At 50.0% G+C, this 16,132-nt stretch overlaps 1 protein-coding gene across 1 annotated transcript; it reads right to left on the bottom strand.

The window, feature by feature from the left end:
• Nucleotides 1-5,314: 5,314 nt before the first annotated feature.
• Nucleotides 5,315-15,491, bottom strand: PMVK (phosphomevalonate kinase). Its single transcript, XM_081841512.1, has 5 exons — nt 15,242-15,491; nt 13,174-13,237; nt 9,902-10,054; nt 9,684-9,813; nt 5,315-7,438 (listed from the first exon to the last, which is right to left on the bottom strand). The coding sequence occupies exons 1-5, from the start codon at nt 15,325-15,327 to the stop codon at nt 7,302-7,304; spliced, it is 570 nt and encodes a 189-aa protein (XP_081697638.1). The 5' UTR covers nt 15,328-15,491; the 3' UTR covers nt 5,315-7,301.
• Between the last annotated feature and the right edge of the window lie 641 nt (nt 15,492-16,132).

Here is a 16,132-nt window from a genome sequence, read left to right on the forward strand (position 1 = left end):
ATCTGGGCAGCAGGTTTGGTATTTGATATTAATGAACAAATGTATATTATTCAGAAGCAGTGTGGTGTAGTGGTTAGTGTTAGACTAGGACCTGGGAGACCTGGGTTCAAATCCCCGCTCAGCCATGAAGTTACCTAGCTGACCTTGCACTAGTCAGTGCTTATCAGCCTAGCCTACCTCACAGGGTTGTTGTGGAGATAAAATGAGGAAGGGGAGAACAACATATGCCACCTTGAGTTCCTTGGGGTGTGGGGGAGATGGTATATAAATGCAATTAATAAATAATAGAATTGTAAGATTGGAAGGGACCACAAGGGTCATCGGGATGTGGGTGGCGCTGTGGGTTAAACCACAGAGCCTAGGGCTTGCAGATCAGAAAGTCAGCGGTTTGAATCCCCGCGACGTGGTGAGCTCCCGTGGCTCTGTTCCTGCTCCTGCCAACCTAGCAGTTCGAAAGCACGTCAAAAGTGCAAGTAGATAAATAGGTACCACTCCGGCGAGAAGATAAATGGCGTTTCCGTGCGCTGCTCTGGTTTGCCAGAAGCGGCTTAGTCATGCTGGCCACATGACCCAGAAGCTGTACGCCAGCTCCCTCGGCCAATAAAGCGAGATGAGCGCCGCAACCCCAGAGTCGGCCACGACTGGACCTAATGGTCAGGGGTCCCTTTACCTTTACCAGGGTCATCTAGTCCAACCCCCTGCAATGCAGGAATCTTTTGCCTAACCTGGGGCTCAAACCCACAACCCTAAGATTAAAAGTCTTGTGCTCCACCAACTGAGCTATCCCCAGCAAAATAAAAGATGGTGATGATGGTTGGGAATGGGCAGAGCGGACCTGCTGAGAATAATAGACCCAAGTTAGTGGCGCTCAGTAAAGTCAGTGGTTCTACTCTGAGTAAAACTTAGCTGGCTACAACCCTGTATGATACTGAACCTGAGCTAGCGGGCAGAGAATATTGGGTACACAGTCCACAGGGCCAGGATGCGAGAGATAATCTGGATCAACTGACACAGAACACAAAAAGTTTCTGCTAGTATAGGTGAAGACTGAAGAAAACAGTAAACCCAGGAGTGCAGACTCTGGAAATTAGTTTGTACTCGAGATCCTTGGCCTCTGACTTCCCAGGATTTCTCGTAGCCCCAAACCAGAGCAGGTTTGTGTGTGTGTGTGTGTGTGTGTGTGTGTGTGTGTGTGAACAGCAGCGATCCTAATTCCGCAACAGGCTTTAAGAAAGCCCCACCCACACATTCCCATGTAACTGTAGTTACATAAGACCCCTCCTTCCCCAAATAATCTCGAGCTGCCCTATTTGGCAAAAAGAGGAAAGTAGCTGGGGCGAGGCCAGGATTACAAGAGAACATCTGGAGAACGGCATCCAGGATGCTCACTGGTGGCGGGCAGCTGGGATCCCAGCCCTCTGCATCCTCACAAAGGTAGCTGTGCGGCAGACTTGAATCTCCATCCTGAGAGGGAAGATGCCTCTGAATCTCAGTCGCACTCAGGTCCCGCTTGCAAGCTTCCTAGATTTAGGACTGAGGAAAGGGAGGACTGAGAAACGGATGGACGAAAGTTTGCTCCAGGAAGAGGCTGTGATGAGATATCATTAACTACAAACCCCGAACTACAAACTCCAAGTTTTGCAGTGTTTCTTCGGGTTCATAGCTGATGAAACTGCCGTGGTAGCCACCAACTTCGAAAGAGGACAAGGCACAAGGCAAACTCATGCAGAGCTACAGCTACTGGCCACAGTGGGTGAATACCAGTTGCTGGGAACCACAGGAGAGTCGTTCTTGTGCTCGGATCCTGTTTGCAGCCTTCCCATTTGGACACCTGGGCGGCCACTGTAAGAACAGGATGCTAGGCTAGATGGGCCTCTTTGCCTTGATCCAAAGCTCTTCTTATACTAACAGCCAGGATCATTCAAAACAGAGCCTCTATCTCCTAAGGCAGTCTACCCCTGAACTGGAGAGATGCTGGAGAGAAACAATCAAGGATGCTTTAAGTGGCCTGCCTGGGGCCTTCCATCAGCAAAACAGGATGCTGGACCAGTGGCGTAGCTTTGGTTGCCAGTGCCTGTGGCAGCACTGGGGGATAGGGGACAGACAGAATAAGCATGTGCATTCAACTCATAGCTGTCAACGTTTTCCTTTTTTTAAGGGAAATTCCCTTATTCCGAATAGGATTCCTCGCAAGAAAAGGGAAAAGTTGACAGCTATGATTCAACTGCCTAATGGTGTCTGTCCGCATTACCCAGGGGATTGCAGCCACAAAGATAAGAAAAGAAGAGTCGTTCCATTGTCTGGAAAGGTCACTTCCTGGTTTGCACCGAGTACCGTATTTTTCGCACCATAGGGCGCACCCAGTTTTTTTTTGGGGGGGGGGGAAATCAAGGAAAAAAATATTTTTCCCCCCCCAGCCGCAAAGAGCAGCGTACAGGCTCCACACAACCTCTCCCTGCCAGAGGGGTTGCGCGCAGCTATGGAAGAAGGCAAGGCAGCAAGCGGGATGGATCCCGCTCGCTGTTCCGGCTTCCCCTTTAGCCCCGTGCAGCCTCTCCTTGCCGGGAGACGCTGAGCAGGGCTAAAGAAGCCATAGCCCCGTGCAGCCTCTCCCTGCCGGAGAAGCCTGCATTCGCTCCATAGGACGCACACACATTTCCCCTCAATTTTGGGAGGGGAAAAACTGCGTCCAATAGAGCGAAAAATACGGTATATTGAGGCAGCACTGGGTATTGAAATTTTGTGCCCCTATTTTGCACCCGGGGCAACCACCCCAGTGCCCCCCCCCCATGCTATGCCACTGTACGGACCGAGATGGGTCTGTATGTTCTTAATAGGGTAGAAATGAAATAGAAATTCACAGTTGGGTTAAAGACCCTAACCCCAGGAAGGAGAAATAGCCTCTTTCTTCAGCTGTGGAAGAATCTCTGCCCCGGCCCCCAGGAAAAATCCCAACCCACATTCCTGAGAGATCATACATCTCTCTTACACTTCTAAAATCCAAACATCAGGTCCCCGGCTGCCGGAGAGGGTATTAAGAATCATATCCTTATACTTAGAAGAGGCGGATAATCTCCTAGGCTGCAGAAAAGCATTAAGCAGAGGGCAGAGAGATTCTCAGCTGGTACAACTCTGAGCCCATGCCTGCCCATGTCAGTGCTTTGAGCATCCCCACAGCAAGGTTTAGGGAACCTAAGGCCCAATTGTGGCCCTCCAGTGCTTTTCATTACTATTATTATTCTTTTTTGAATTTATATACCGCCCTATACCCAGAGGTCTCACGGCGGTTCACAGAAGAGATCAATCTTAACAACCGCAATATATATAATAAAAATGAAGACATCCCAACATCCCTCTATGGGTACTTTATGAACAAGGAGGGGAGATCCGATCAGAATTCCTTGCATTGCATCTGCACTGGCTCTGCTATTATGAGCTTTTTCTATGGAAGTAATTGTTTGTTTAGGTTTACATCCCTGCTTCTCGGGGCAGTTTTAAGACTCTGCTCGAACATACATTGACTCTTATTTTTTTTTAAAAAAATGGTAAACGGAACGCAACGTGTTAACGCGTCCTTAACTTGAAGCGCATATCCGGAAGATGAATTCATACATTTGACGCCCAAACCTCACTTAATAGTTCTGCTTCCCTTTGGACATCAGCGAGGGCGAGAGGGAGCGGTTTTTGTCATCTGGGCAGCCCAGGACCTCCAGACACAATGCCCAGGCTTGCGCCCCGGAGAGGTCACTTGGGTGTTGCTAACACAGCAAAAACACCACAGGAGGCAGCAAGTTACTGGTCTCTGCAGCCACAACAGGCAGTGTAATTCTCCAGAAGTTTGCCTTCACCCCTGGAAGCGTACTCCATTGTTTCTTGAGACATGGATGCCAATAAAAAGTAGGCAATCGACAGCCCTCTGATGGTACAGCATTTGACTGCAGATCATGAGGTCCCCAATTCATGCCCATGTTCCCCCTAGTAGTGGAAATAAATGCAGTGCTCTTTATCTGAAACGGCTGGTTTCCAAAACATGCTGTATTTGATGAGAAGCAGTGGTGGTGCTGTGGTTAGGGGGTTGGACTAGGAACCAGGAGAGACCAGGGTTCAGACCCCTACTTGGCCATTAAGCAAGCAAGGCACTACAGTGGTACCTCGGGTTACATACGCTTCAGGTTACAGACTCCGCTAACCCAGAAATAGTACCTCGGGATAAGAACTTTGCTTCAGGATGAGAACAGAAATTGTGCTCCGGCAGTGGGAGGCCCCATTAGCTAAAGTGGTGATTCAGGTTAAGAACAGTTTCAGGTTAAGAACTGACCTCCGGAACGAAATAAGTACTTAACCTGAGGTACCACTGTACTTTTCAGTCTAACCTACCTCACAGGGTTGTGGAGGGGGAGAACCAGGAGCAACCTGAAGAAAAAATAGATATAGATAGATAGATAGATAGATACCTGTAGATAGACAGTCTAAACAGGTAGACAGTCTAAAATTCCTGGTAGAGGACAAGGATCTAGAGATCACGCCAGTCTTGCCAGACTCTAGGGTTGTGCGCTCATCTCACTCTAGAGGCCGGGAGCCAGCGCTGTCCGCAGACACTTCCGGGTCACGTGGCCAGTGTGACGAAGCTGCTCTGGCGAGCCAGCGCAGCACACGGAAACGCTGTTTACCTTCCCGCTAGTAAGCGGTCCCTATTTATCTACTTGCACCCGGGGGTGCTTTGGGACTGAACGACGGGAGCGCACCCCGCAATCGGCAAGTCCTAGGCGCTGAGGTTTTACCCACAGCGCCACCCGCGTCCCTTTAGAGATCGCGCTAAGGGTGGCCAAATTCTGTGCGACTGCCATAACACCTAGGGAACAAGCTGTGCTAGCAAAATGATTAAGGTTTTAATTGACAATTTTACATTATATTTTAGTGATCAAGATTTAATATATATTTTAAACTGCTTCTATATCTGTATTGTCTCTGTTATACCCAATTGCCATTCAATGTATTCCTGTTGTGTTTTATGATTTTCCTGATATTGTAAGTGAGCCGGAATTGGTCTGTGACCGTAATAATAAAATTCATTCATTCACTTCACAGATAGGGGGAAAACAACAGCCTCAAATCAGCCCCAGCCAGCCAGGCCAGTGGTCAGGGGTGACGGGTGATGTAAAGGCCAGCAACCTCAAATGGAGGAAACCTTGAGTTTGGCTGATCCCTGTGCAAGAACTATCCTGACCGACTCCACGTTCTGCACCTGAGCAAACGAGACTCCAGACCCACCCGACGGAAACTGGACTATTCTAGACAGACGAGAGTCGGAAGCTGTAACCAATCCAAAGCTTTATTTTGAGTACAACAATCTTCTTCCTCTCCAGAGGGGAAGAGAGGAGATGGGCATTTGGTTGAGCAGTGAGTGGCATTAGCAAGAGATTATACAGCCGCACATCCAGTTTGCGGTGCGGGGAAGGAAGTCAGGTGTGCTGAAAGGAGCAGAGAGAGGACCTCGTCCCGTGTACCTGGGCTGTGTTTGCACATTACATTCAAACCATGGTTTAGTGCAGCATTATCGAGCCAGACCGCCTCTCCCCCAGACCCTCAGCCTCCTACGCAGCCAGGACAGTGTCAGAAGCTGTTGCAAGCTTGCATCTGAATGAGGCATCACAGCTCGACTATGGTCTGTTTCAAAAGATGCCAAATGCAAACCATGGTTTCATGAAGCTGCCTTGCTGAAATGAGCCCTTGCTATGGTGAAACTGGGATTGGACATGGCAAGTTTAAGGGGAATTGGAATCTTCTGAAATCCTCCTTTTCTGGCTGTGTGAGAGGATAAGGAGAGGGGAAACGCACGACCCCTAGAGGGGACTAGGCTCATTCGCGCGACACTAAACCGTGGTTTGGCATGCTGTACAAACATGGCCAGGGAATATGCTAGGTATTCTGTAGCCCCGGGGGCAAATCGGGTTGCATCAATAGCAAACCTTCACCCTGTCCCGAATTTTGCTCCCAACACCAGCCCACGTGACTATCTCACCCCAGCCCAAGCACTCAACACTCAATTCCCACAGAGTTTGGTCCCCCCCCCCTTCAGCAGCAAAAGCCTGTCCTGCAATTTCTCAGCTTAGAACCCATTTTGGTTGCGTTGCCAACTACTTTCCCCATCATGGCTCCTGTGTCCTTCAGTACTTGCCGAACAACGTTCCCATCTGAGTAAAAAAGCCCTGTGTCGTTTATGTTCTGGGGATTAATCCAACAGGTTCAGCTCTCCCACTCTGGTTTGATTCCCACCTGTTGAATTTCTGTCCCCCGCCTCTTTCCCATCACACAGCAAGGAAAAGGCACAGGAGCCTTGGTAAGGGAAGAAGTTGGTGAGATGATTTCCAAATTAAGGATTCGGTTGGGGAGCCGGGCAAGCGAGGAGAACAGGAGGAGGTCAGCACTTTTAAGAATAAGGCACAGCGATTCCCCCCACCTTAGGGAAAGTGTGTGTGGTCAGTCATTAGCAGAAGCAGCTAAAAGTAACACTCAAAAGCGTTCCTGCCTCAGATAAAAATCAGCTTGAATCTGGGACCAGGTGCAGGACTAGAAAATGCCCCCTGAAAATAACATGCATATAATTCAATCTGCCGAGGGACCCTATCCTGCTGGATTCAGGTGGACAGGATGATTGACAGGCACAGAGCTAGGCAAGGGTTACGAAATAAGATTTGTCCAGGGAAACAGAGCCGTGGAAGTGTTAAGCTTGAGGTTATTCTGCCCCCTGGTGGCCGAAAGCTGTAAGAGTCTAAAACTGCGACCCAAGATGGGAGGGAGGAAGGAAAACCCGAAACGGACCAAAAACCGCCCACTCCCCACAGCACAAACATACATTTCCTGCAAACATCAGGCCCCACCTGATGCTAGGTGGGGAAGGCGCCAGTGCCAGGTACGAGTGCAAAAGAACAGCCCGCGGAAATGACACACAAGCGAGCAGTCGGCCAGGATGGAGACGCACACCCTGCCTGGAATGGAGTCCCCGGGGAGGGAAGAACTGGCACTGGATTATGGCACTCGCTGGAATGGACTCTCCAAAATGAAAGGAAGAGAAGGGTGGGGTGGGTGTCAAAAAACCAACCCCACCCAGAAATGCCTTGCCTTGAGGCGCACCTGACCGCAGACCGGTGGCTACGCCGGCATTCTCCAGATTCTCTTTCTTTGGTGATGCAGCCAAACCCCAGCCCAGGTCCCGAAGGAATGGAGGGTGGGGTGGAGGGAGACAGAGAGAGAGAGAGAAAGGGAAGGAAGTGGAGATAACACAAGGGCCCTGGGTTGCGCTACAGCTTGCTGTGGATAAACTGAAGCAGTTTCTCCAGCTGAGCGTCCAGGGAAAGCTGGTCTCCGTCGTTGGTGATGACCCAGTCATAAGGCACGCCCTGATCCAGGCCACATTCAGATTCCGCGTCGTCAATCCCTGAAGTGGAGAGGAGAGGGAAGACAGGCTAAAGTTGGCCATTTGACTTGCTGGCGCTAAATGGTCTCGGTCCCTTATAGCAGGGGTGGCCAACTCTCAACATCCTGAAGGCCAACTCTCAACATCCTGAAGGTCCCAGGCCACAGAGAAGTTAGGCTGGCCTCAACTAGAGCCAGGGCTTTTTCGGCTGTGGCTCCGATCTGGTGGAACGCTCTGTCACAACTTGTATACAGTGAGATTACTTGAGCACCCCCCACTCAGCTCTCTTAGTCGTAATTCCCCTCGTTTACTGACACACACACACACCAAACCCGAAAGTCAATTGCTCTGTTGTTATCTTTTCATTCAGCAGCTTAACAGCCCACAGACAGGAGCTGTTTTTTACCCTGTTGGTGCGACTAATCAGGCTTCTATATCTTCTGCCCAAGGGCAGGAGATCAAGAAAGTGCCGGCCAGGGTGTGAATCATCCCTGAGAATTTTCCTCACTCTCCTGAGGCAACGTTCTTCCGCTATTTCATCCAGTGGATTCACGGGACAGCCCATAATATCTTGCGCTGTATTCACCACCCCCTACAGGCACTTCCAGGGATGCGGGTGGTGCTGTGGGTTAAACCACAGAGCCTAGGACTTGCTGATCAGAAGGTTGGCGGTTCGAATCCCTGCGACGGGGTGAGCTCCCGTTGCTCGGTCCCTGCTCCTGCCAACCTAGCAGTTCAAAAGCACATCAAAGTGCAAGTAGATAAATAGGTACTGCTCCGGCGGGAAGGGAAACGGCGTTTCTGTGTGCTGCTCTGGTTTGCCTGAAGCAGCTTATTCATGCTGGCCACATGACCCGGAAGCTTTACGCTGGCTCCCTTGGCCAATAAAGCGAGATGAGCGCCACAACCCCAGAGTCGGTCACGACTGGACCTAATGGTCAGGGGTCCTTTACCTATAGGCACTTCCTATCAGATGATGTCAAACCAGCGTACCACACCGCGATGCAGTATGAAGGGACACTTTCTACTGTTGACCAGTAGAAGGAGATCATCAGATGTTGATTGACATTGTTCTTCCGCAATACTCTGAGCAGATGGAGTCTCTGCTGGGCTTTCTTAACCACCTGGGTTGTATTCATTTTCCAAGTAAGGTCTTGGAAATATTCCTGCCTTGAAGGGGGTTGGACTAGATGACCCTTGGGTCCCTTCCCTTCTATAATTCCATGCCTACAGAAAGCCCAGACAAGCAGGACCGGAGCGCCAGCCCCCTCGTTGGTTTCCAGCAACTGGTGTTCAGAAGCATCATCAAAGCGGATTGGCTTTGACTTGATTGCTCACCTAATATATAGGAAGAACAGTCCTTAGGGGTACAGAAAGCTCCTTTATAGCAGGTCAACCTCGTTGGTTCCAGTCTAGTCCAGTTTTGTCTACACTACATTGCTGCATCTCTCCAGGATTAACCCCCCAAGAGCAATGTTTCTCAAGTTTGGGCCCTCAGCTCTTGTTGGACTACAACTTCCATCATCCTTAGCTAGCAGGACCAGTGGTCAGGGATGATGGGAGTTGTAGTCTAACAACCCAAGCTGGGGGCGCAAGTTTGATAAGCACTGCTTCCCCTTCCCGCCCCATGAACTTACTAAACTCGCTTCTCACCTTCCTAACCCTGTTTCTTCATGCAAATCCAGGACTGTGATGAAGCACTACAAGCCCTCCATTGGGGGCTGCGTGACGACAACCTTGCCTTTCCATGTATATAGGAGGGAAAGTTTGCCATTTTATGTTCAGTCTTATTTTCTCGCAGAAAATATTATGATCTGAACTATTATTTCTATTGGAGCAGGGCTTTCTTCTCATTACCGCAAAGAACTGTCAAATGATTAAATGCGGGTTTTTGTTTTGCACTGAATTTTAAAAGGCTAATTGCACACCAAGCCCTGCATTGGGCAATGAGAAAGGTTGTTTTCTGCTGCTCCAGAGAAGTGGACACGGAGCAATGGTTCCAAACTACAAGAAAGAAGATTCCACCTAAACATTAGGAAGAACTTCCTGACAGTAAGAGCTGTTTGACAGTGGAATTTGCTGCCAAGGAGTGTGGTGGAGTCTCCTTCTTTGGAGGTCTTTAAGCAGAGGCTTGACAACCATATGTCAGGAGTGCTCTGATGGTGTTTCCTGCTTGGCAGGGGGTTGGACTCGATGGCCCTTGTGGTCTCTTCCAACTCTATGATTCTATGATTCTAAGAGGCAGCCTTGCCTGTGGCTCACTCACCCATTACGAACACCCAGGCCCGTCTCTTTCGCGTCTCCTCCGTGGCTACAACACGCACCACTTTCACCAGATCCCCATACACGTCCTGGAACCACTCCACGTCCGAGATTCGCCTCGTGTCACTCACTATCTGCGTGGGAAGACTGGCGGGTTAACATCCGGGGAGGTGGGTTCGAATCAATCCCTGCCACCAGCAATTTGCCACCGCTCAGCCTTACCCAGATGGGCTGCGTAACGCCCTCGACCACAATGCGGCAGAAGAATCCCGGGTCGGTCTGGCGCCGCTCCTCTCCCCATCGGATCATGTCCTGCCGATACGTCTCCTTATAAGAGCTGGAGTCCAAGAGGCGCTGGAAGTCCAAGCCGTGCTCCTACAGGGAAGGCCAGAGAGGCGAGCCAGTTATCAAAGCTCCGGGATGAAAACAATTGGCGAACAAAACCAATCCAAGGGTCTACTCCTAAGTAACTTGTGGGACTCACTTCCTCGTGAAATACTGTCAGGAGGTGGAGTCAGGCGTACGCCAGCAATGAACCAATAAACCACCTGATGTCAGTGACAACTCTTTATACAAAGAGACCATATAACACCGGTCCTGAAAGACCTGCATTGGCTCCCAGTATGTTTCTGAGCACAATTCAAGGTGTTGGTGCTGACCTTGAAAGCCCTAAACGGCCTCAGTCCAGTATACCTGAAGGAGCGTCTCCACCCCCATTGTCCAGCCTGGACACTGAGGTCCAGCTCCGAGGGCCTTGTGACAATTCTCTCACTGCAAGAAGTGAAGCTACAGGGAACCAGGCGGAGGGCCTTCTCAGTAGTGGCACCCACCCTGTGGAACACTCTCCCATCAGATGTCAAGGAAATAAACAACTATCTGACTTTTAGAAGATGCCTTAAGGCAGCCTTATTTAGGGAAGTCTTTAATGTTTGATGTTTTAGAGTGTTTTTAATATTCTGTTGAGAACCACCCAGAGTGGCTGGTGAAAACCCAGCCAGATGGGTGGAGTATAAATAATAAGTTATTATTATCAGCAACTCGTCCCAGCAGGTCTTGCTTGCCCCAAAGAGGCAGGTGTGAGGACTGAAGGGCCCTGCTTTCCCACAGCTGAGTCCTCCACAAGCAATCTGAGACTCCTCAGCGTGTCTGCCCTTGCTCCACCCTCTTCATACCTCTTCTGGTCCTGGGATACCAAAGGGGAAAGGAGTTGGTCACAGCAGGAGGGGGAGACTCCCTGGTGTCTTCAGAAGCTCCCCCCCCCCCCCCGGTCATCTCCTGCCTCCACTTCTGTCTCTGATTCTGGTCCTGTCTCTGCCATAGGCTCCTCACTGCTCACTAAGCCTTATTCCCTCTTCAGCATGGGTAGGCAAACTAAGGCCCGGGGGCTGGATCCGGCCCAATCGTCTTCTAAATCCAGCCCGCAGACGGTCTGGGAATCAGTGTGTTTTTACATGAGTAGAATGTGTGCTTTTATTTAAAATGCATCTCTGGGTTATTTAGGTTATTTAGGAATTCGCTCATTCCCCCCCCAAAAAATATAGTCTGGCCCCCTACAAGGTCTGAGGGCCAGTGGACCAGCCCTCTGCTGAAAAAGTTTGCTGACCCCTGCTCTTCAGCTTCTGTCACCTCCTCCTCCTTGCCTGCTCCCAATTCTTGCTTGCTCTGACCTCACATCATCGTCCCACTACCATTCCCCTGGCTCTGAGCTTTCTTCCCCTGGCCGTTCCCTGGGGGGTTCCCCAGCTAGTGCCTCCCGCCACTCCTCTTCATCCAGCCAGCCCATGACAAATGCATGTGGGCAACTGTTTTTAAGACGGGGATAAGACAAATCCACTAAGATCGGGCCACAGTGATCCATGCAGGCTTGATTATTGTAACTGGCTCTACGCGGGGCTGCTCTTGAAGCTGACCCATAAACTCCAGCGGGTGCAGAATGCCGCGGCGAGGCTCCTTGCCATCGGATCACAGTCATCCAGTGCTTTACCAACTGCACTGGCTCCCGGTGGAGTACAGGGTCAGGTTTAAGGTGCTGGGTTTGACCTTTAAAGACCTATGCGGCCTAGTACCCATGTACCTACAGGATTGCCTCTCCTGGTATGCCCTGTGGAGGACCTTAAGGTCCACAAATGACAACATTTTGGAGGTCCCAAGTTGCAAGGTGGTTAGATAGGTCTCAACTAGGGCCAGGGCCTTTTCAGCACTGGCCCCGACTTGGGGGAAGGCTTTGTCACAAGAGACCAGGGCCCTGCAAGACGACATCTTTCTGAAGGGCCTGCAAGACAGAGCTGTTCCGCCTGGCCTTTGGTTTGGACTAAGTCTGACCCTTATGTTTCCCTCCCCTTATGGTCTTGATTTATCAGCTATTTTAAAATGAGGCTGCATTTTAAATTGCATTTTAACTTGTATTTTAAATTGGGGGTTTTTCCCCTATTATGTTTTTACTGTAATTTTACTGGTGTTAGCTGCCCTGAGCCTGGCTCTGGCCGGAGAGGGCGGGGTATAAATAAAATTTATTATTATTTATTACAGTGGTACCTCAGGTTAAGAACTTAATTCGTTCTGAATGTCCGTTCTTAACCTGAATCTGTTCTTAACCTGAGGTACCACTTTAGCTAATGGGGCCTCCTGCTGCAGTCGTGCGATTTCTGTTCTCATCCTGAAGTAAAGTTCTTAATCTGAGGTACTATTTCTGGGATAGCGGAGTCTGAAACCTGAAGCACCTGTAACCTGAAGCGTCTGTAACCCGAGGTACCGCTGTATTATTATTATTATTATTGTTATTATTATTATTATTATTAGAGACAGAGGAGAGGGAATCTATCTGAGGCTGTCAGCAAAGCTATCCTAGAACATCAAGAGAGCCTTGCTGGACCAGGCCAAAGGCCCATCCATTCCAGCTTCCTGTTCTTACAGTGGCCAACCAGATGACTCAATGGGAAGCCCAGAGAAAGGACCCAAGCACAAGAGAAACTTTCTCCCCTCCTGCGATTGCCGGCAACTGGTAAACGGAAGCATTGCTGTGTATGCAGAGCATAGTCATCATGACTAATAACCATTGATAGCCCTCTGCTCCAGGAATTTTTCCCAGCCCTCTTTTAAAGCCACCCAGTTTGGGGCCCATCACTGCCTCTTGTGGCAGGGAGTTCCACAGTTCCACTGTTTGTTTATCTTTTATTTGTCAGCAATCTTCCAGCATTCAGCTTTGCTGAGCTTCAGTGAGTTCCGGTATTACCGGAGAGGGAGAAGTACAACTCTCCGAGACACGCGTGATTTTATAAACTCCCATCGTGTCCCCTCTCATCTGCCTTTTTCTCTGAAATAGAAAGTCCCCAAATGCTGCTGCAACCTTCTCTCACAGGGGAGTCGCACAACCCCCCCTCGATCTATTTCGGTCGCCCTTCTATTTTCCAACTCTCGGCCTAACATGGCAAGGATGCTATTATGCATATAAAAGGAAAAATAAAGGGGTACAAATTGTGGGAGCCACAACCTACCTTGGCATACTGCTCTTTGAGGGGTTCTGACAGCCGCAGGATAGTGCAAACATCAGGGCCCAACCTGTCAGGGGAGAAAAAATTTAAATGAAGCAGATCCAAACATGGCAGAAGTTTCCATCCTCAAGGACCCTTTAGGGGAGAAGGGCTATGGGTAAGTAGGCAAACTAAGGCCTGGGGGCTGGATCCGGCCCAATCACCTTCTAAATCTGGCCCACAGACAGTCCGGGAATCAGTGTGTTTTTACATGAGTAGAATGTGTTCTTTTATTTAAAATGCATTTCTGGATTATTTGTGGGGCCTGCCTGGTGTTTCTACATGAGTAGAATGTGTCCTTTTATTTAAAATGGATTATTTGTGGGGCATAGGAATTAGTTCATTATTTTTTTTTCAAAATATAGTCCAGCCCCCCACAAGGTCTGAGGGACAATGGACAGGACCCCTGCTGAAAACGTTTGCTGACCTCTAGGCTATAGCTCAGTGGCAGAGAGTCTGTTTTGCATGCTAAAGGTCCCAGGTTCGAATCTCAACATCTCCATGGGGACAGTCACCCACTGTGAGAACACGATGCTGGACTAGCTGGAGCACTGGCCTGATCCCAGCAGCCAGGCTCTTCTTATGAGCACTGCCTTGACTTAAACAAGGCCTAGTCTCTTCCCATCAGATGCGCTGCAAAGTTTGAGAACATCACCTCCCTCCAGGGAAGGGCTTGGCAGACTGTGGATCTTGCCTGCTTTCCCACAGAGCCTAGGACTTGCCGATCAGAAGGTCGGCGGTTCGAATCCCCGTGACAGGGTGAGCTCCCGTTGCTCGGTCCCTGCTCCTGCCAACCTAGCAGTTCGAAAGCACCTCAAAGTGCAAGTAGATAAATAGGTACCACTCTGGCGGGAAGGTAAATGGCGTTTCCATGCGCTGCTCTGGTTTGCCAGAAGCGGCTTAGTCATGCTGGCCACATGACCCAGAAGCTGTACGCCGGCTCCCTCGGCCAATAAAGCGAGATGAGCGTCGCCGCAACCCCAGAGTCATCCATGACTGGACCTAACAGTCAGGGATCCCTTTAGAATAATAATTTATTATTTCTACCACGCCCATCTGGCTGAGTCTCCCCAACCACTCTGGGTGGCTCCCAATCAAATGTTAAAAACAATACAGCATTAGATATTAAAAACTTCCCTAAACAGGGCTGTCTTCAGATGTCTTTTAAAGATAGGATAACTGCTTATTTCCTTCACATCTGAAGGGAGGGTGTTCCACAGGGCGGGTGCCACTACCAAGAAGGCCCTCTGTCTGGTTCCCTGTAACCTCACTTCTTGCAACAGGGGAACCACCAGAAGGCCCTCGGCCTTTACCTTTACCTTAAGGACTAACGTTGGATTAAACTCCTGCAACTCGTGGCTTTCCCTCTTCCCCACGCCCCTGCAAGTTGGGCTCCTTCCAGCTGCCCATGCCAACTTTTCTACACTTCCCCGCAACCTTCTCCCAGCCCCGTCGCGTGTTGCGTCACGTGTGAAGGGGGAGGAAGGAAACAAGTGGAGGAAACACGGAAGACCGCCTTGCTCCCCATCCCTAAGCCGTGGGGTGTCGCTTCTTTCCCCTCCTAAGCACGGGGAGAGGGGAGGTCGGGGCCGATCTCGCGTGCGCTCCGGGTTCAGACGTTCGCTGTGGACACGGGAACGGGATTGAGAGAAGTCTTGCCACCACTCCAAAAAAAAAAAAAGGCTTGGAAATTTAAAAAAATGGGGGGACCGTGGGGTGTCGCTTCTTTCCCCTCCTAAGCACGGGGAGAGGGGAGGTCGGGGCCGATCTCGCGTGCGCTCCGGGTTCAGACGTTCGCTGCAGACACGAGTTCGAGAGAAGTCTTGCCACCACCCCTAGAAAAGGCTTGAAAATTAAAAAATGGGGGTAATAGAGGTTTGGGAAGGTCTCTCCCCGCCGGATCCCGCGCGCACGTGGAGCGGTGGGTGGTCTTTCGCCTGCATCCCACCCACCCCGCCACCCGCCATCATGCACGGGGGGGCAGAACACTTCCTCCCGCCCGCTCCTGTGCAATCCCCGCGGCGCCGCTTACTGGCTCTGGATTTCCTCGGCCACGAAGTCCTTGCCCGACTTTCTCTTCCCGCTGAAGAGCAAGATCAGCTTCGGCGTCTGGGCCATTGCAAGAAGAACCCCCCCGCAGCAGCAGCAGCAGCAAGCAGCACTCAAGAACGTCTCCCTCCCTTTGCCGGCCTTAATGGTCTCGTCCGGAACTGAGCATTCCGTCCCGCCGCCCTCCTGCCAGCCTCGCACCAATGGGGACGTCGCAGGCGCCGCTTCCTGGAAAGCGGGCGCTACCAAGTGAGGAAAGCGGGGAAAAAGGGGGCGGTGGAAAGAGACGGACAGGACGAGGAAGACCGAATCACGCGGCGTGGGCGGAATAGAACGATCTGAAAGGGGGAGGGGCTATCCTTAAGCCACGCCCCGTATGGAACCTGCGTCCTGGTGTGTTAGGAGGCGACAGGCGTCATTTGCATATTTAAATATGATTTTTTTTAAAAAAAAAAATCATCTCAGTTTAGGCACAAAGGACAGAAGGGGGTCATTTGGGAGGCTTATGCCGCAATACATATATTCCATTTTTTTTTAAAAAAAAAATTACGTTTATAAATATTTCCTGAGTGTTGAGTGTTTGGAAATAGTTAAAAAATAATGACTTTTGAAAGGGACTATTAAAAAAGAGGGGTTTCTCTTCTCTCCCCCACCCCGGTTATAACTGATTTACAGTGATACCAAAACAATTCTACTGAATTTAAAGTATTTTAGATTTCAATTTGAGAAAGTGTAATAAGCATGCCCATTTAAAAATGAGTGATGTATACTTATTAGTATTAGAAGATAGTCCTTGCTTGAGAGAAAGTGAGGGAGTAACTTATCAAGGATGGTCCAAAATAAATAGCAACATTTAAAACATTCAGATTGGTAG

The sequence above is a fragment of the Podarcis erhardii genome (assembly GCF_964252035.2).
Source record: "Podarcis erhardii genome assembly, chromosome: 15".
Lineage (NCBI taxonomy): Eukaryota > Metazoa > Chordata > Lepidosauria > Squamata > Lacertidae > Podarcis > Podarcis erhardii.